The 19,656-nt window shown below is 47.0% G+C and overlaps 4 protein-coding genes across 4 annotated transcripts; 3 read left to right on the forward strand and 1 right to left on the reverse strand.

The window, feature by feature from the left end:
- Positions 1 to 7,272: 7,272 nt before the first annotated feature.
- On the reverse strand, positions 7,273 to 8,927 carry K441DRAFT_658688 (NAD(P)-binding protein). Its single transcript, XM_067648401.1, has 2 exons — positions 7,923 to 8,927; positions 7,273 to 7,798 (listed from the first exon to the last, which is right to left on the reverse strand). The coding sequence occupies exons 1-2, from the start codon at positions 8,677 to 8,679 to the stop codon at positions 7,479 to 7,481; spliced, it is 1,077 nt and encodes a 358-aa protein (XP_067504788.1). The 5' UTR covers positions 8,680 to 8,927; the 3' UTR covers positions 7,273 to 7,478.
- Positions 8,928 to 11,907: 2,980 nt separating this feature from the next.
- K441DRAFT_556074 (Maf-domain-containing protein) lies at positions 11,908 to 12,855 on the forward strand (the record flags this gene model as incomplete). The annotated part of the gene is made up of 3 exons (XM_067643312.1): positions 11,908 to 12,135; positions 12,200 to 12,578; positions 12,632 to 12,855. 3 exons carry the CDS (start codon positions 11,908 to 11,910, stop codon positions 12,853 to 12,855), a joined length of 831 nt encoding a protein of 276 aa, XP_067504789.1.
- Positions 12,856 to 14,332: 1,477 nt separating this feature from the next.
- On the forward strand, positions 14,333 to 14,674 carry K441DRAFT_717256 (uncharacterized protein; the record flags this gene model as incomplete). The annotated part of the gene is made up of 1 exon (XM_067653990.1): positions 14,333 to 14,674. One exon carries the CDS (start codon positions 14,333 to 14,335, stop codon positions 14,672 to 14,674), a length of 342 nt encoding a protein of 113 aa, XP_067504790.1.
- A 2,834-nt stretch (positions 14,675 to 17,508) lies between these two features.
- Positions 17,509 to 18,786, forward strand: K441DRAFT_676778 (uncharacterized protein; the record flags this gene model as incomplete). The annotated part of the gene is made up of 4 exons (XM_067650993.1): positions 17,509 to 17,660; positions 17,740 to 17,992; positions 18,159 to 18,453; positions 18,626 to 18,786. 4 exons carry the CDS (start codon positions 17,509 to 17,511, stop codon positions 18,784 to 18,786), a joined length of 861 nt encoding a protein of 286 aa, XP_067504791.1.
- Between the last annotated feature and the right edge of the window lie 870 nt (positions 18,787 to 19,656).

A 19,656-nucleotide genomic window follows, 5' to 3' on the forward strand; every position in this document is an offset into this window, starting at 1 on the left:
CTTTCAGTGGCCAGAAGAAGAACCGCCCAGAGAAGAATCGACCATAAAAGGACCGCCTAGAGAAGAACGGCCCCAGAAGATCCACCCAAGGAAGACCCGCCTGGAGAAAACCGGTCTAAGGAGGATGTGCCCAAAGAAGATCCGTCCATAGAAGATCCGTCCATAGAAGATCTACCTAGAGAAGATCCACCTAGAGAAGATCCACCTAGAGAAGATCCGCCTAAAGAAAACTGGCGTGAAGACCCGCTGAAAGAAAATCTATCTAGGGATCTCGATAATCTCAAGTCAGCTTCCAGTGTATCACCATACGGAAAGAGCAAGCTCAAAAAAGCGAAGCGGGAGCCAACGAATCTCCGCGGCGTCTTCGAGCTTATCTGCCCGCTGAAGGGGGGAGAAGTAGAGAGATACTAGGCTGGGGGACTGGAAGGGAGCCAAAGGGCGGGGATAGCATTGCATGTGCGCACAAGATGGGTTGGGCAGACATGCGTGCTCGGATCTCTACAGTTGTATACTGTCTAGTTTGATAGTCATTGGGTTCTTCACATGCTAATAAATACACATTTCCATGAATCGCTTAATTTCAGACTTTCACTATACAAATTTGTGACTCCCTTCGAGACCGAAGAAGTAAACGCAGTCGCTGGTGAAAATCGACGGAAAATGTAGTAGCTGGGGTCTCCAGTGAGCAGTGTCGCAAAACGAGGGTAGCCAGGGCGGAAATCATCCACTGATCGGGGTTCGAACTTGTCAGCAGTGGCTTTATTACGACTACTGAAATAGGTCGTGCTTACGCTGCAATGATTCTACATCGCCGATTCCATTTTTAGGGGCCATATTCCCGTCCTTGACAGCACACGAGGCTGAGATTTTTCCTCCGCGACAACGCCAATCCAAGGTGCGTGAGACTATTTGACCTAGACATAGTCATGCGCCCGGTCCCCGTACGCAGAATCAGCCTATTGGCACGTTATCCTGCTGAATGAGCCTCATTACTCACCCATGCGCCCGGTCCCCGTACGCAGAATCAGCCTATTGGCACGTTATCCTGCTGAATGAGCCTCATTACTCACCGGTTTCGAGGGACTGTACATATATGCACAATAGCGATATAGCGGTGTAAGTGATTTGATGAAGAACTCACAGAACGGGCTATATCTGGATGACAATGCAATGCTCCTTTAAGAACTCGCTTCTGATTGGCCGACCGAAAAACAAGGCGGACTTCTATTTGGACTAGGCGAACAGCCAGGCTGGGTGAGTTGTGGGTATCGCTTATAGGGTGGTCACTGTGGTGCGCATATGCAAGCCAACCATTCTTTGTTGTCTCGCAGCCTTCCAAGCCTTCCAATCAGCTTGTCTCGGGTGATGCGGCTGTGACTCGAAATGTGCGTGGTGTTCGAGATTGAAGCCACAGAGATTGGACTCTTCAGGAGATTAGTAATATACATAAATTCTGATAGATATGATCATCTGGCCTTATCATCCCACGCGGGTTCTGTTATTGGCAGTTAGTACAAATCCGTGAGAGAAAGAGACGATCACGATATACTTGCTTTTTTAAGTTTCAAGAATATGGGTTCTCCGTCATTCTCTATTGAAGTTCGTAGCGCCACTGTTTCGAAACGTAATCCAGATTGACCTGAAACTTCACGCACAGTCAGACTATCAGAATGGCATTAAATGGTTTCCTAGGAGGGCAAAGGATTACGATATTCAAGCAAAAGATTTTTTTTTGGAACCGCTAAGACAGCGTCGGGGGCAAATTTTTGGGTCATTGAGAAAGTCTACCTCACAGAGAATGTCATCCTAAAGTGACCTTTTCTGATCGAAAGTTTCAATGAAAATCATCGTACCTATACTCTCACTAAGGATGAAATAACACAATGGGGAGGTGGCAAGAGAGTAACAGAAGAGAATCTTCGACATGNAAAGAAATGATTGGAGGGGTTCGCAGACTTCGAAAGACTGAGGTCGCGCTTTCGAATCTTAGTGTAAACCAACAGTGGAGAGTCATCTGTCTGTTGAGAATGTTTTTGCTTTCACCAGTTTCGCAGGCTATGCCTCTCGCGTGATCGGGGTGTCCTCAATCATTTGAATGTTCAGGTTAAATCGCAGTCCGCGTAAACTTCGGCAAGAGCACTCAGCTGAACGGAATACGGTCAAAGAAGCCTCCTGGCTTAAAAAGACTTTAAGAAACATTTGTGGATGGACTGTTAACATATACCTTTTGATAGATTATGTAAGAAAGTTAGCTATGGATGAGACGACCTCCCCAGTCAGCCCGTTTTTCTGACGAACTTAGTCCTATAAGGAACTTCCAGCACACCCATCCAAAGTCCAATTAGGTATGATGTTCCCCTTTCTTTGATTGATCAGTTTTGAGCCCACTCAGGAAAGAAGACAGAAACGGCTCAAATCTGCTCGGAAAGCATAAAGACTGAGAGCACTATTCACAGTGGCATCTTCCTCAAGGTCGACTATGATTCCTAGTAACGATAATCAGCTAGCCCCTGCGTTCTCTACAGCTAGAAGATGCAGTTACAATTTCGGTCATCCGGCTAAGAACAAACATAACCTAAGGTTGCGAAGAGTGATGTATTAAATTGTTACCAAAAGAAACTTAATTGGTAACAGTAAGTCTATAAAGAGTTGGCAAACTCGTGAACCTTGATCGACTTAAGGAGAATCCATTTTCGTGGAGATGATAGAAATGATTTCAGGGTCTCGCTGCGGCGGGCATCCGGGAAACGGGACTTATGAAAAATAATTGTGTTACTCGGACATCACAATTCCTCAAGCACTCGCTGTTCCCGATCGATACGGCTTTTGGAAAATTTGCCCAGTTTCCCTCCTTTCACCTTGAAACGCTGGTACGTGCGGTTCTGCAGGCCTTGGGATATTTTCTTTCGTGGACTCCTCTGCATCGGATGCCATGGATCCTTTCAGACCATTAGCCTTTAATCTTCCGATAGATAATGAGGTATATTAGAATTAACCAGCGTGGCCACTGCTCGAGTAGAGGGCGCCGAGGGGCAGGTGCGGACAGCTTAGGCCAAGCAATGGCGAGGAGTTTCCCCGGGGTAATGACGGAGATATTTGCAACCCAAGGCCGGAGAAAACAAGTGGGGGTTCGACTGAGCACTGGAGATTTCAGTAGAGAAGCGGCGAACTGCTGGCGAACCGTTCCGACGGAATAGAAGGCGAGATAAAGTGCTAGAGGCGTAGAGAAACCAGGGAGGGGTTTCCTGCTAAGAGAAAGTATTTGCTGCCCCAAGAAGCGTTCTGAAATGGATGCACCCAAATGAATACAATGATAACAGTCTGGATGCTCCAGCAAATCTCTAATAGCAGCAACAGTATCCTAACACAGATCGACCCCAGTAAAGCCGAGACAGAAATATTCGCAGGCAGAGTGAGGTCAAATTTGACGTGGTCAAACTGACGTCTTGGCATGGTTTAGCGCGATCCTCGTGCCTTGTCAAAGCTATTTCTTTATTCTTGATCCAGCTCAAGTGAAACTAGTTCTTCCAGTCTCTAAACAACGTTCAGTCTTAGTGTCAAGAGTATTCAGCAGGGCTCGAAAGATAATTGAGGCAATCAGCTCGCTTGTATAGCTAGAGAACAGGATATTGGTGTCGAGAACGTTCAGAGAGATTTGCGCTGCGACTTTCGCGAAAATGAAATTCAAGTAATCCATAGAGATACTCAAATCGAAAGTTTTAGACGAGCAGATTGACTACGACGTATAACACTGAAGCAAGTGTTAGCCTTTCCATTACCATACTAAGTCTCTTGTTTTGCTTGAAATGAAAATATCTACCAACCGATACAAAGAGACCAAGAATGATTTCGAAGTTGATGAGGGAAGTTGTGAGGCAACCCAACCTGTTTACCGCTTATGGTATCATACACCAATGTCGATGTCCAGCCTTATACAAGCTTTCAAGAATCCAGCTCACACAAGGCGGCAAGCACAATAAGTGAGTAAAGAGGAATTGCTCGAACTACACCGTCACGTTTTACGGGTCTCATATCCGGTGGCCTGTACGGAAAGACCAGTTAGCGACGGTTCGGATCTTTTTAGAGTGAACATACAGAATCCTCACACTCATTTTCCTCCTCGATTTGCATATCCATTTGCATGAGATATGGCTGCTTTCTTGTAGTCATCATTCATGGCAGGGAGAGATCTTTCTAACCAAGAAAATTTCTTATGTTAGGGAGAACTTGAATTCTCTGAGCTTTGAAGAGAGCTACGGTAAGCCAATTGATGTAGGGGCCGTGAAGTCTGATCTGGTCAACGGTCATCGCATTGAGCAGTTAGCGAAGCATAGGGTCGTTCGGATCAGTAATAGTTGGTTTCGCAGCAAACATATAAGTGTGAAATGTTATTAAAGCAGTTGGTTTCAGTTTGTTTGTCTCTAGAAAGGAATGTCGTAAAGAATGAATGAGGGGAAAGATGAAGTTGGATGTCGACAAACGGAGACGAAGATCGCAACAGCAAGGTCCATGGTTTAGCGCGACCAGCCCTTACTTTAGTCTTTTCATTTGCGTTCAGCTAGGTCCCTACAAGCACAAAATGGGACCACTTCGACGCATTGCTGCCCTTAGTCAAATAATACTAAGCCTCCACAGGGAAGTAGAACTTCATACGTGTCCATAAACAAGAATATCCTAATGCCGGCTGTAACGACTGTGAGAGAGTATGCCGTTTGTCGCTTCCGACAAATAGTATGAACACACAGCTTGGACATCCAGGACTACGCATTCGGCGCTTATGCATTCACAAGCACGTTTGATTTTGCTGACTAAAATTCGGACCAGCAGACCACCTTCGGGCTATCAACCCGTAAAATAATCCCACATCATCAAATACACTTACCCAATCAGAATGTCAAGGCTAAGTGCGGACGCCTGGAGACTGAAACTCAAATGGGAACATGACATGACCAAGAAACTGTATGCAACTGCTTATTGGAATATGCATAATACGAACAAATATTTGGCAAAACGAGAGCGTCTAACATCAGTCAATTCCCCCCCGATATCGTACCACGATGGAAAGAGGGATTCACAAGCAAAATGCGCCACGTTGCAGTAAGAAAACAAAATATCAATACACGCATCATGCACCTTGCACAGCACAGGGTTTATGACTTAGAGTTAAAACGCTCATTCGGTGCTAGATGAAATATTAAACCTTACTTGCAGTCAATGTTTTAACCTTGGTTAACCGAAGATCACTGGATTGATTGGAATAGGATTATAGTTCTAAAACTTTTGTGTTTCTATCCCAATAATTGAATGCCTCAATCATTTCAAATCTTTTTTTTTTTTGAAATCATACACTGTTTTAGGTGCCCAAAAAGCGCAATGCCGGGTCTTCTATTATATAGAGAGCTTGCCTACAAACAACAGCTCAACCAAATAAACAAAAGAGACCCAAGCCGTTCCCCCTGTTATATTCCACCTCCTAAGGGGACTTCTACCGTATCCCTTAACCCGTTGATTTAGGTTCTACAGTTATCGATAAGGGGCCAGCCAATCGGAGAACCCTGTTCAATGCAAGTGCCCAGTCAAATCCAGTAGCGAATTCTCTAAGGACCCCAACGGGTTGAGGGATAGCGTATCCAAAGCCACATGCACTATATACACCGTCTCGGCGCATCCGGTTGAAAGCGTGTATTGATCACGCTAACTAAAATGCGTACATTCCTACCCAAAAGCAGGTAAAATAACGTTAAAATGGCCGTGCTTATTACTTCAAAAGGTATAAATTCTATCGTTTAATCACCAAGATCGACACGCGCTTTCAACCGGATGCGCCAAGACGGTGAAATCAGGAGGCCATACGCTAATCTATGCACGGCTCCTAATGAAATCCTATCCTCCCGCTAACCAACCGATCCGTCGGGTACCTTGGTAGGATTCCCCGCCTTGGCTAGGCGTTTTAGTTTTTTACTCAGTGAACTGCATAACTTTTTGGATGAGGGAATCTTCTCTTGTAAGCAGACTAGACAAGAATCAGAAGACTACCACTGTAATTGATTTATTTTCTTATCTGGTAGCACGGCTTCATTTTTCTCATCCCTCACAATGGCTGAGTGGCGTACATCTTCAGTGGATTGATCAAGACGCTTGAGAACACTCTTTCCCAGCCCTTGATTTTGTGGAGATTAGAAAAACTAACCTCAGCTGAAAAGTTTATTGACATACCTACTGATCGCTGTACGGGCACCAACCTTTGGACTGTTGAATGCTCTAGAGATTCTAATTGGGGTTTGTGGCATCGAGGGGTTGACTTTCTGCGGTGGGATACTTTTGTTGAGCATTTTGGATAGAATATTTTCTTGGTTTATAGAGATCCGTATTAAGTATTTAGGCGCTGCCCTATAGAAAATGCGGTAAGTATAGTTGTATTTACATACGAAATCGACTGCCTGCCTAGGCTGCTCAATGTTCATACATGTACAGTATGTCTGCTCCTGCAGTCCTGTGGTGTTATCTAAAAACACTACCAGGGACGCAGCTTCCCCTGGCAGTTTGTCTTCGAAGTGACTAAGTATTGAATTGTATCATTATGTTTTATAGCAAAATCAAGTCATCCCTTTTTGTTGCTCTGTTTATGCCTTCTGTTTTGAGTAGTACTGTCCGTTGTGCACAGTCCTCATACTATTTGTTCTGTGGAGGACTTCTTCACCCCTGGCATTCTCTCACAGAGTTTCTTCACATATGTTATGGCAGTAGCTTTTGGCCAGCTAAACACTCCTTTAGTAGCCATTAAACTTTTTATTTCAATAGCCTGCAGCTCTGCACAGGTTGCTTGCCCTATTCTCTGCATACTGGAGGCGCCAATCATTAGAACGCCTCTGTAACATTAGGAACATATGGAACCCATACAACCCCTTCGTGAATTCTATAGCCGGCAGCAGCCATTGTACCTCAAGAATGGGGTGAAATACGGTGGCAGAGTCGGCCGATTAAAGTAAAATGTGCTAGTCGTAGAAAGTGGACTTGTTAGAAGGAAAGCCTCCTGCACGCTAACCATATGATGCATAAAGGGGCTATGGGCATGTGAAGAACAAAAATACACGCTATTTACTCAACAGAGACGTTGAGGTTTCGGAACGTTTCTTTCGTTGTCCTTATCATTGTTGATTGAATAAAGCGAGATTTAATGTCTGGCGGTGAAATACCGACCTCAACCAGTGGAACGCGAACCCTTGTTTCATTAGTGATTACGGGACATCGGCTTTACGACAAGGTTGTCATTGTTTTCAGACGAAATTGTATTGGTCTATCTGTTTACGACTACTGTTGCTCACGCCACGTCTGCTAGCAACGCCCTTCACGACTTTCTCGTAACAGGTGTATTTGACGATTCCGACCAGTCATACAACTAAATCTTCGAACCCCATAGTTCTCACCCAGTCAGCTTCCACACTTACGAATCCGATGACGCCAACTCTCAGCAGCACTCAAGCGCTCACCTTATCCTTCTCCAAATCTGCAATCTGCAAAACCGCCTTCCCGAAATTCTCGCCCTTCAGCATACCCAAGAACCCGTCGATAGCATTGTCAATGCCGACAGTGACGCTCTGTTGGACCTTAAAACTACCATCCGCGATCCACTTCTGCAGATTCTCCTGATGCTCGGCATGGTACTTCGGGCCCATGTTTGCATCGCTAACAATGAAACCTTGCATCTTGATACGCTTGCCCACAATTTGGATAAGGTTGCGGATCGGATACTGCTCTTCGGGTCGGAGGTTATACTGGGAGACCATGCCACAGGCGACTGTTTTAAATCGTCAGCACTTCTCTTGCATATTCTCGAGACTCTGCACCCCTAAGACTCTGCAACCCCAGGGTACCCCTTTCTCCCCTAATTGCGATGTCGAAATGATCGAAAGCTAACGTACTTATCTTGCCAAACTGATTCATATGGTTCAGCGCCGCCTCCAGCTGCTCACCACCGACGTTCTCATAATAGATATCGAGCCCCTGCGGCGCAATCCTCTTCAACGCATCCGCAGGATTCTCCTTCTTATAGTTAAACCCGCCATCAAAGCCCAGCTCTTTGATGATGAAGTCAAGCTTCTTATCATCTCCAACGCTGCCGTACACCTTCAATCCCTCGTGCTTCGCCAACTGCCCAACAATCTGTCCTACCGCACCGCTCGCCGCAGATATGAATATCGTCTCGCCCTTCTTTGGTTGCCCGATCTCGTAGAATGATGAGTAGGCCGTTAGGCCCGGCATGCCCAGCGCGCCAGTGAACACTTTCGGGTCAAGATTATACGGGTTATCGAGCTTGCGCGCCTTCTCGACGAATGACGCGTCGAGCACCGAGTATTCCTCCGTGGGCGTGACATCTTGCGAAATGATGACATCACCGGGTGAAAATTTGGGTGTAGAGGATTTAAGGACTTTGGAAACGGTGCGGTTCGTGATGGGCTTGCCGAGCTCGAAGGGTGCAGAGTAGGACTTTATCTCAGAAGAGCGCATTCGGCCGCGCTGGTAGGGATCGAAGGAGACATAATAGTTTTTGGTGGTTATGCCGCCTTCCGGTGGATTGGTCTCGAGGTCGAAGGGACGGTCTTCAATGATGAGATCTTGTCCCGGTACGGGCCAGCCGCTTGGGACTTTCTTGAAGATAACACCTTTGTTTTGAACCATTGCGATAGAGGAGTCAGTGGACCTGTGAAGTGTCCAATGGCGAAATATTGGGGCTCTCGAATGGATTTAAGCTAAATACACGGATGAGGCGGAAAACTGCTAGTACTATAGCAAACAGAATTTTCTTAGTAGCACGGAGCTGGGAGCTGGCGCCGGTGAGCTCTTCCAAGATATGGAGACTGCTTAGAAATATCAAGGACGATGCCTAGGTATACCGCTCATTGCATCATTAAAATATGGCAGGCCAGACCTGCCACTTACAGGGTTTGCACCGTGGAGGGAAATCTTTGGAATGGCTGTTCTAGCTTTCCAGCATCTTAGATACATGGTTGGCTTCCTGTTAAGTCTCGAGACTCGGTGTATGTTTCCTGTTTAGCTCGTACTCCGTTCTCAAAGCATGGTTGTTGAAGGTGTAACAAGTGGGTGTAAGCTTGAAGAGTGGACAGCCCCGCGATGGCAACTGACATTATGCCTCGGTGAATCTCATCTGTTGTCCTACCAGCTACCAAAATTTTAGTAATCTAATCCCCGTAGCAAATCCACCAGGCCACACCAGAAAACCTTTTAGTAATCGGGAGAGCCACTGATTCTCCGCATTCATGCAGTTGATCGTAGAACGGCTTCAGCACGCGGCTTGCGGAGCATGAAAAGCGCCGACGCCACGGACGAAAACGTTATGAAACTCGGAACGGGATCGGAGCATCTGCTTTCGCGTCACGGTAATTGGAGCTTGAGGATGATAGTAGCAGTTATATGGTTATTATCTGATTACACAATGGTTATGATGCGTTGTGCTGTACTTCTAAACCAGGGGATGCAATGTTGCCGATAAAGTAGCCCACGCGCTGGAATACGTCGCCATCCTTTCGTGAAGAGGCCAGGCCCCATACGGTTTCTGCAAGCTCAGCATCAGCATCTAAAGAAGCATGGGGCAAGCATCTCGCAAACATGAGACACCAAAAAATGCCATGTTTGGCGGACGCCGCAGGACTACTGTCACTATTATCCGGTGACCTTTCAGCATCTAGCAGGATTTACCTAGAATAAGAAATAATTTGGGCGGGCGAAAACTAATCTGCGGTCTATCCTAGGTACATCTGATTTTAGATATCCGAGCATATATAACGAGCCGCTCACAACGCGTTAGAAAGGTGCAGAGGGAATGGCAGGAATGACTTCACAGCTTAATATCTTCATGGCTGGTTCAAACCATCCACACTGGCCTGCTTGAAAAGAAACGGCTCTATTAAGGCACACCTAGGACCACGAGGGAGAGTGCCACATTTCGGGTCGGCTCGTAGTTTCTGGCGCCATCCAAGACAGCTCATGCAGCAATTGCTTCTTCCATAGGCCAGTAAGATAGCTGCCCTGCATTGCATCCCAGAAGTATGACACAATTCCCGAAAGTGCAGGCAGTTCATCCATAGGATTCGTAAGTCGTCTACTCGAATAGTCCTTCGCGACCAACTCCCAAGTCCGGAAGTGCTACGGGAGTCACTCCGCTCGTTGAGAGTCGTAAGTCGAAAGCATATCGGCGGATTGCACGCTAAGGATAGAACGAATAATCCTTCCGTCAGGAGTAAGACGGATCGTTCATAGGGCTTAAATCGACGTCTTCGCCGCTGACGCATTTCCAAATACACACTTTCGGCCGTAGACAAGAAGGCGAGGAGCTAGGACGGTTTCCGGGAGCGTCCAGGCCCTCTCATGGGGTGGTTCCCGGTCGAGTTCTGTTCCTTTCTGAGAAAGTAGAATATTCCCAATGCGACCGTCCTCAAGGCGCAAAGGAAGGCTGATAACCGTTGATTGGTTGTCGTAGACTTCCAGAAAGCCTTGTTCTGAACTACTAGCGCTTGCGGTAACGATCGTGAGATATGAGTTTTGAAAGACTTGGTGCATATGTGCCATTTCTCTCTCTTTGCCTTCAACAGAATCTTAAACTATGCAAAGCGCATCAATCCAGAGATATAGTAGGCCCAAGTTCCTGGTTGTTTTTACAGCATCCCGTAAAGTTCGAGGTAAATCAAAGAACAGAATATTACGGATGTGTTTCACAACTGTTCTCGAAGTTGTAACAACTGGCTGTGATTTGCCCTAGCAATAACTCAACACTGCGTAAGGAGCAGTGGCCATTAGAAATGAAAAGATGCAGTGATTTTGGTGCAGCTGAGACATCCAAACTCTTGTAGGAAGCCTTGAATTGGAGACTGCATAAGTTTTGTGCGCTTCGTTACAATGATTTATCCACCCTCGAGCCAGAGAGAAAGAATTAGAGGTGCCCCCCTATCAAGTACGAGTCTCCGGCTTTAGATGAACTCTGCTAAAGGATCACCTAAAATTCTTGTAAGCCATTAACTTCATAGTACCTATGTTACTCTCACCAATGCAAATTCACCTTTGTCAGCCGCAACATAAAATTCCAACGTCCCTGCGAACAGATTGCTTGATCTAGTCACACTTAAGGTCCTATAAGAGTCTCTGAGCTGGAAAGAAACAGTACTTCGGTCTCCGGCCTCAGCTTTAGATGTTCTAGATATGTTATTTTGTCCATTCGTCCCTCCTAAAGTGATTTCGCCTGCTAAGCTTTGATATTAAACTCCAACAGCATCTGACATAGCGGACATCCATCATTAGATGTCTGCGCAAGGGAGCTGCGATGGCGCCTGTGCTTTACCCCAGAGGCATCAGACAGCGGAGGGAATGGAGGGTGAAGAAGGCATTAATTGCGGTGAATAACCTGACGCATGCTGTCTGGAGGAAGTCATTGCCGATACCAACAGAGCAGGTTGCACCAAATAAAGAAGGTAATAGGAAGAAAAGCATTGTATATTGGAATTTCAGAAAACCAAGCACGTCCCAGGCTGTTCAAGGTGGAATGAGGATTAAGCGAAAAGATGGAAGTAAAGAAATCAGGAAGGCTGGGGCAAGGCGTGCAAGGCTCCAAGGCGCGCAAGGCTCTAAGGCGTGCAAGGCTCTAAGGCGTGCAAGGCTCTAAGGCGTCTAAGGCGTGAAAGGCTGTAAGGCGTGTAAGGCAAGGTTGGACTTCCGAATTCGTCTTGTTTCTTGGCATTAACCAAACACTTCCCAGTTGAGTCGCAGCTGCGTACTGATGTTTGAAGGCCGTACGCACCTCGCTGAACGCCACACATTCTACTACGAATCTTGCACACTTTGCTGATACCTTTTTATTCATTTTGCCCAAGCCTTTTCAGCAATTGGAACATCGCAATGTCAAATGCCCAATACCAATCAACTCCGACGGACCCTCCACCCTCATATGAGGACGTCTCGCAGCCAGGGTCCAGTCCTGCGGGTGCATTAGGCCCACCTCCATCCCCACGGGGACCAGTGCCACGGCGGACATTTGCTCTGGATCTTCCTGCCCTGAATATGGTCAGAGGAAAAAGAGTTATACTAGCATCTAAGTCACCGCGTCGGAAAGCCCTCTTAGCACAGGTAGCTATACGAGACATTTTCCGGATACCAAGTTATAAATCGGTTGCTGATATATGCACCTCAGATTGGCCTAAGAGATGCTGAGGTCATTCCTTCAACGTTCCCTGAAGACCTTCCAAAATCCCTCTCTCCCTTCGAATATGTATTGCAGACAGCAACGAACAAATCTTTAGAGGTGTACCGTCGTGAAATCAACTCTGACAAGGGTGAACCAGCCCTCATAATAGCTGCGGATACGATTGTTGTTAACCACAGCGGAGAAATCTTGGAGAAGCCAAAATCAGAGGTCGACCACATCAACATGTTGACTACACTAAGGGATACGGGAATTCATAAAGTCTATACGGCTGTAGCAGTAATGACACCACTAGAAAGCGCCAAGGATCCAGGATATGCACTGGAAACGCACGTGGAAGAGACTGCTGTCAAGTTTGATTCAGCTGGTGTGTTCATCGATTTTCAATCCATTACTCTAGACCCATGCTAACGTTCACAGTTACCGACGCCTTGATACTTGCCTACGTTAAGACTCGCGAAGGTGCGGATAAAGCAGGAGGATACGGTATTCAGGGCACCGGGTCCATTCTGGTCGAGCGAATAGAGGGTACATTTGATAACGTCGTCGGTCTACCGCTACGAGCGACGCTGCAGCTCATCGAGAAGGTTATGCAGCCAGATGAGGGAGAGGAAGATCAGTTTGAGCATAGCGATGAAGAATGAGCATGTGGAAGGATTATAGACTCGAACACAATGGCTGATTCATTGCACTGCATATCCTCGCTCCCAAATTAAGCCATATTTCGGTCTCGTATTGACACCAATCGGAGAGATACGAGTAGTCCTTCAAAGGAGCCCAAAGATATATAACACGATTGAAGAGACTCGACTGGCATGGACGCTACAAAATTAAGATTTTTCCCCCGTCTTCAGCGTTCGTTTCCCTAACATCATCTCGAAATTGCAATGGCATCGGTCCAGTGCTGTTGATAGCCGGCGCCTCTTTTAACGAGGATTCGCTCACTGCAGGTTTTTCCTGTGCCTCCAGTGCCGCGCTCATCAGTGCTAACTTCCTCTGCCACAAGCGTTTTGATCACTTTCCTGGCGTTTTCAACTCTTCTGGAGACTCGCCACCACAAATGAGCTCAATTACTAGACTGAATGTTAGACTACTATCGACCTTGCTTATGGCCGCGGGATCTGTCTGGAAAGTATGCAAGGACCTAGAAGCTGGCGCTGAGGTTAGTTTACGTTGCTAGTGGGAAAACCGGGGTTAGAAGTACTGCTTGGGGAAGGAGAAATAGGATTTGGGCGTGTATTGTACATGTTTCCGAGGCGATTGAAGAAGCATTCGCATAAGCCACTTTGCTCTACTATTTCTCGAGAAGCTGCGATAACAGTCATGGTGTAATTTTCGATGGTCCTAAATAATGTTCGCGGATTGTCAAATCTTACGGTTGGTAAAATGCTTCTCTCTTCTGCTGAGTCACTATTAGAGCCCTTTTTGGTTGAGTACTTGCGTGGAAGGATGTCCTTTTTCGTAGTTCTGTCCTTTAGTACTGGGTAAGGTGTTGAGTCCACAGAATTGCATGCAGCTAAAATCCTTGAGTTCAATTCCTTCATTTACCTCTGCCCGAAGCTACTTTCTTGGGGCTTTCTTCTCTTTGCTATCGTCTCCTACAAGAGCTCAATCGATTTCCCTCCAGAAGCCAGATTCTTTGGAATCTTCAGTCTTTTATCACTCCCCCCGATAGCCCTTCTCGAAGCATACTTTCGGCGGGGTTCAGCTCTCTAAAAGTTGCGAAAGGTGAAGCGCACGTAATCACGTTCATTTTCGCCACCTCATATATCATCCGAGAAACCGTCGTTGAATGGTGCTGTTTTCAAAGTGAATTGTCTTCTTTCTACATCTCTTGCACCTCATTACTACAATTTGGCTTTCCTTTAGCCGTACTGCATCACAAACTGAAAGACGCAGTACCTAGGGTTACCAAGTTTCCGGACGGCACTGGCTTCATCTCGGCCTGAGGCAAGTGAGTAGACAGCTTGATCAAGCCTTGTGTCGGAAGCTTCGGCCTCACCAAAATCTCCTCAGTCAAGAGAACTTCCTATTCAAACTGAAGATACGGCATCACCGGCTGTTGCTACAACTCCCTCCCTCTATTCTCAGGCTATTTTGCCACCATATTCCCTCAGCGCAATGTCGACAGCGACCACATCACCACCCCAGTTAGCTACGACTCTTACCGGCATGAGCACTCTTGCCCTCTCGAGTCCTAAAGTGAGTTCCGCTAAACCTGTCGAGCGTGACTTGAGGGCGTTCCGGAAGCTACCCTCCAAGACTGTCGTCCAGACGGCAAATCAAATAGACCGGAGAGAAGCATTTCAGCCGATCATTAAACGCAATCTTCGGATTGAGGTTGCTTCGGAACGCACAGAGGATGTCCACACTCTCAGGCTGGATTTCGCACAAGCGCAGAATGGCTACTATGTCTTTGCAAATTACTTCAAAGTGAATCTTCCGGAGACCGATCTATTCTAGTATTCCATTAGAGGCATGGACATGAGCTATTCACACAGCAAGCGAGAGCTCTTCTCTAGGTTTATCGAGATGTGTCCGATGAGAGTAACAAGCTTGAACAATAAACGCTCTACCACGACTGGCAGCCTGCGTGGTAGTAAAGGTGTGTCGACCTATAGTCGCCACTCTCTGGGCAGCAATTTTATTTTGAAAGGCACTATAAGAATCCAGTCACCCACTGCTCACCCAGGGAACCCTCCATACCCCTCTCCCCCTAAGAGGGTGTACCGGAAAACCCACGCTTCAATTTAATATGCTTTGATTTTAAGCACGCTTCAACACATCTTAAAGCGAATGACAATGATGATAACGAAAATCATGCACGCCGAGCTTAGGTATTAAGTGAAACCTCGTCTAGTATCCAACCACGCCGTGTTCACCGCCTGCTTGCATATCCTATCTTTCTCCTTCTCGGAAGCCATGCTGTTGACTAGGAAGGAATAGAGGCTGTTTATTGATCTTAGGAATTTACAATTATGAAATTAGTATCCGTTGAATAACGGAGGCCTGCACATGTGACTTACCATCTTCCTATGTCGGGGGTTAGGCGTGGTTCCAACATAACCTTACGTTTCCGCATGTCTTGCAGTATTTCTTTGAGGCACACCCTGTCCGTATGCAACCCAAGCAATAATCAGGATAGGTAGCACCAGCACGGTGTGTACGCTGACGACGACCGCAGCACATGTAGTACATTGCCGATCTTAAAGCGTGCTTTTTTTCTTGCAAAAGGCTCTTGAGATAAAACCTGGCCTGGCAAATAGACGCTGGGTCGTGAGGTTGTGAGTGCGGATGGAAAAGACAAGTTGGACAGGTAGGCTGATAAGCAGCGAATGAGTATGCATTTGTATTCTATCTTTTCGCTACGTCAAGAAAGTAATAGATGTATGCCTCGAGTTACACAGCATAATGCTGTAGCCTGTTCATTGAGCCACGTCGTTATGCTACGTCGCTGCCATGTCATCAGATCAGAGTGGCATCGCGCAGATAGGGTCGGAGGCTGGCGACCTTGCCCGACGAGACTCGAGAAATGTCTCTCCTTACTTTTCAACGCTTTGCTGCCCCTCGTTAATATCTCCAGCGGATGCGAAATTCGCGCAGTTTCAAAGCACGGTATCCTTACGGTTGCAGTACTAGAAAGCTTACGAAAGTCAGCTGAGGCTTGTACGGCGAAATTGGATTAATAGGGGCGTACGCGGTGCTATATTTGCTTGGAGCGTAACGCTCGCTGGGCAAGCTGGTTCTGGGCAGACTTGCTTGTTAATTGCTTGCCAAGACAGTCTAGAATTTAAAGTTCTATAGAAAGTCCGCTATAGCCTCGCCTAGTGGCAGTATATTACCCACTAAGCTCCTCTACTATTAATTAATTATAGTATAAGGTATAAGCTCGTTCGCGCGGCTCGGAGGCAGTTTATAAGGCAAACGCGGTAACAGTGTGTCCAACAGTCAGTCTCCAGCGAGCTTTGAGGCCCTATAGCTGACTGACTGCGGCCAACCAGATCGCTCGCTGTCCGCTGCATCAAAATAAGGTACGCCGACTACTCCGCTGTCAGCTCGCTACTTGCCAGCTCACAAGATGATTTTGCGACGGGTGGTCATTCCCTTATCATTGCTAGGAAATACCTTGATAGTCGCGAGCTAGGCCATGGAAAATAGAGCTCAGTCTAGTCTACGACGGCAAGATTCCTCTTAAAACCTACAAGCAATATCCAGGGTGGCCCGGCCTCTGATTCCATATTCTGCAACACCACACAGGTTGACCGGGCGTTGAACATAACCGTGGCGAAAGCAGCACAGAAAGACGCTCCGAAGGATTTCGGGACGTTTCAGCGTGGTGACAACAGGTATTATCTCAAGGCCGGTGCCGATAACCTTGGGCGTGGCCTAGTCGCAAACCGTGGGTACTTTTTGACAATTAAACCTGCTGTGGGCAGCGCTGTCATCAACGTTAACACCACGATGAGCACTTTCTTTAAGCCAATGCTACTAAGTAATTTCATGGAACCTTTCGGCGCAGAGAATCGCACCAAGTTGGAGTGTATATTGAAAGGCCTCAAGGTTCGTATTGAGTATACTCGAGGTAAGGACAGTGAAGTCGATGTTGACAGCGAAGAACGGCGAATCAAGACGATCTGGGACCTTGGTTGGCCAGTTCAACTACAAACTTTTAAGAAAGAGGAGAACGGAGGAATGAAAGATATCTCAGTAAAATCTTATCTGGAGAAAGTGAGCCGAATAGCTAAAATTTGCTAGGTAATTGCTAACATAGTGGAGCATACAACGTAGTTGTCACAAAACCATATCTTCCATGCGCCAATTTTGGAGGCCCTCAAGGAAAAGAGTCCTAGTTCGCCCCGGAACACCTTTGGGTAATGCCAAATCAGCTCTACTAGGCATTCAAGTTTGGACTTCTGGATGATTTGAGCGCAAAGATGATTGAGAAAACTCGCCACACACCAGGACAAACCCGTGCGGTAATCCTTGAGGAAGGTTTACACTCGCTTAGGGTCTTGTTGCAATCACCTGCAGGTGTTTTATGTCCTTGCGTTTAATGCCAACCGCATATCCGCTAACAAGGGCAATTGTTTAGGCAATATTCGGCCTCAGCATTGATCCACGCATGGCGAGGACGCTTGGCAATCCTACCCTGGAATATCGCCAGGGTCAAAAGGCAATCCCGGGTCGGATGAACGGGCAATGGAATCCGAGTCAGAAAGTTCCTCGAAACGCCGAAAACTGTATTTAAGACCGCCGCAATCTTTTCGGATAGTCTCAGTGATTGCAAGATTTCATACATGGTGGAATTTATGAGGCAAATACCCAAGTATGCTAAAGATCTAAAAATCGAAAGAGGTCCAGCGTATACCATGCCCGACGGATGGCACAAGGGCTACGTTTTAGGGACGCCAGACGGTTACCACAAAACTGAAATCCGGAAGGCCTTCAAGTTTGTGGAGGGGAAAGCTGACTTAGCAGTGCTCATATTAAATGACTAAGGCAAAGATAGATACGCTCTCTTCAAGCAGATCGGGGTTCTTGAATTTGGCATACATTCTAATTGCCTTTCAGCTGCTGCAATGGAAAAGTACTGGAGACCAAATGATCAAGGGGGTCCTATACATGGCCAATGTGGCCATGAAGGTCAATATTAAAACTGGCGGAGTTGATCATTCCGTCAGCAAACCTCACCCGATTCTCAAAGGCACGCTTCTGCTGGTAGTGGATGCTACTCATTCCGGAGGCACAAGTAATCCAGGCACACCGTCGGTAGCGGTGGTGGTGGGCAGTCTAGATGCGAAGTGTGAGATTTCACGGCTCCATGCGCTTGCAAAACAGAGAAAGTTTGGAGGTAACCAAACTTCTAAATTAGTCAATACATCATAAGCTTACCAGACTCCTCAGATGATTGCGGGCTTTCAGTCAATGGTTGAAGAACGCATATTAGCATACCATAAGACTCAAAAATCCTGACCGAAGCGGGTTCTTTACTACTTTCGTCGGCCGAAGTGGCAAAGATTCGCACAGCTTTCGAACATGTCGTTCCGGCGAACCAGCGCAAGGAGCCTCTGCAAACCACAGCCATTGTGGTGAGAAAGCGACACCATACAAGGTTGATGCCTTGCCTGGTTCTGTACACCAGACGAGGAATGGGAATTGCCTCCCAGGCACGGTTGCGGAATCTGGCATCACATCTCCGTATTATCTCGATTGGTTCCAGCAATCGCACAATGCCCTGCAAGGTACAGCAAGGCCGGCGCGTTACTATGTCCTGGGAAGTGGCATCCTAGATACGAATGGGAAGTCACTTCCAAGGACCTTCAGGAAGTTGCAAGCAACGACTCAATGCCTCTTTCATTATTTCTCTACTAATCACTTCGCAGCAGATGCATGCTCTCTACTATACCTATGTAGGAGCTACCATGGGCGCTTCTCACATGCCGCCAGCATATTACGCAGACTTGTTGGCCGAGCGTAGACGCTGCTACATTAAGCGTTTTCTCGATGGCGCGCCAGAATTGCGTGGTCAGTCAAAAGAGGTGGTTAAGGCGGCCATCGAGAGGGAATGGAACTAGCGAGTCGGAACTGGCCATACTAATCCATAGCATCCAAATTTGGATTCAACTATGTTCTGGGTGTGAGGCTACTGCCGAGAGAAGATATGAGGGTGAGGGTGAGATTGGCGGAGATACTTTCTATAGTCTCTTTTTCTTTATAGATCAATTGACACACGAGTTCTGACAAGTAGAGGACACCATCTGAGGCGGTTCTATTTTCCTCTTCCTTGCTTCACATCTAGGGTGGATTATAGAAGTCCCTATTTTCGAAGCTGGATCTTTCACGGATCGAGCCGTTGCTTTTCGATTTCCCAATTTTCCAATTTTGCTTCTACCCTGGCCGTCTCGTATCCTCACGAGATGGTCGCACAGTGCGAGTTTTGGCTATTACTTTCACTTTCTTACTCTTAGCTTGGCTATCCAATCGCTCTTTGCACGGCCTCAGTCTCTTGATGATCCTTCCAGCACTAGATTTTTCTCACGACGTGTTACCCTCAGCTCCGGGCGGCTCATCCCCGAGTAGCCAGCTTGATATCCAAATAATACCATGTGCTAGTAAAAAGAGCACTTATCATCCCGTTGTGATGTCTCAGCCGTTATGGGGTACGCGTACGGTAACGATGCCCTGGCTTTCGAAGACGCGCCCTCACGCTCCCTTTCCGCCCCCCTAATTCCCTCGAACTCCAACACAACCTGCGGCACCCTATCTCGTCCGCTAGTCCCTGACAAACTCCACCGTCATTTCCGCCCTGAACTTTGCCTCCCTTTGTGAAGCTAAGGCGGTAGGCTCCACAACCACTAGACTCGTCTAGATCGCAGAGGAGAGACAGCCTCACCCCTCAACTAGCTGGAAGCCACATCCAACAAGCTAAAACCCGCCTCAACCCC

The sequence above is a fragment of the Cenococcum geophilum genome (genome assembly GCF_001692895.1).
Source record: "Cenococcum geophilum 1.58 unplaced genomic scaffold K441scaffold_17, whole genome shotgun sequence".
NCBI classification, from domain to species: Eukaryota; Fungi; Ascomycota; class Dothideomycetes; order Gloniales; family Gloniaceae; genus Cenococcum; species Cenococcum geophilum.

Coding starts and splice junctions, on each gene's coding strand:
- K441DRAFT_658688 (XM_067648401.1), bottom strand. CDS start 8,679: ATGGTTCAAAACAAAGGTGTTATCTTCAAGAAAGTCCCAAGCGGCTGG. Junction 7,799..7,922: donor GAATCAGTTTGGCAAGATAA/GTACGTTAGCTT, acceptor GATTTAAAACAG/TCGCCTGTGGCATGGTCTCC.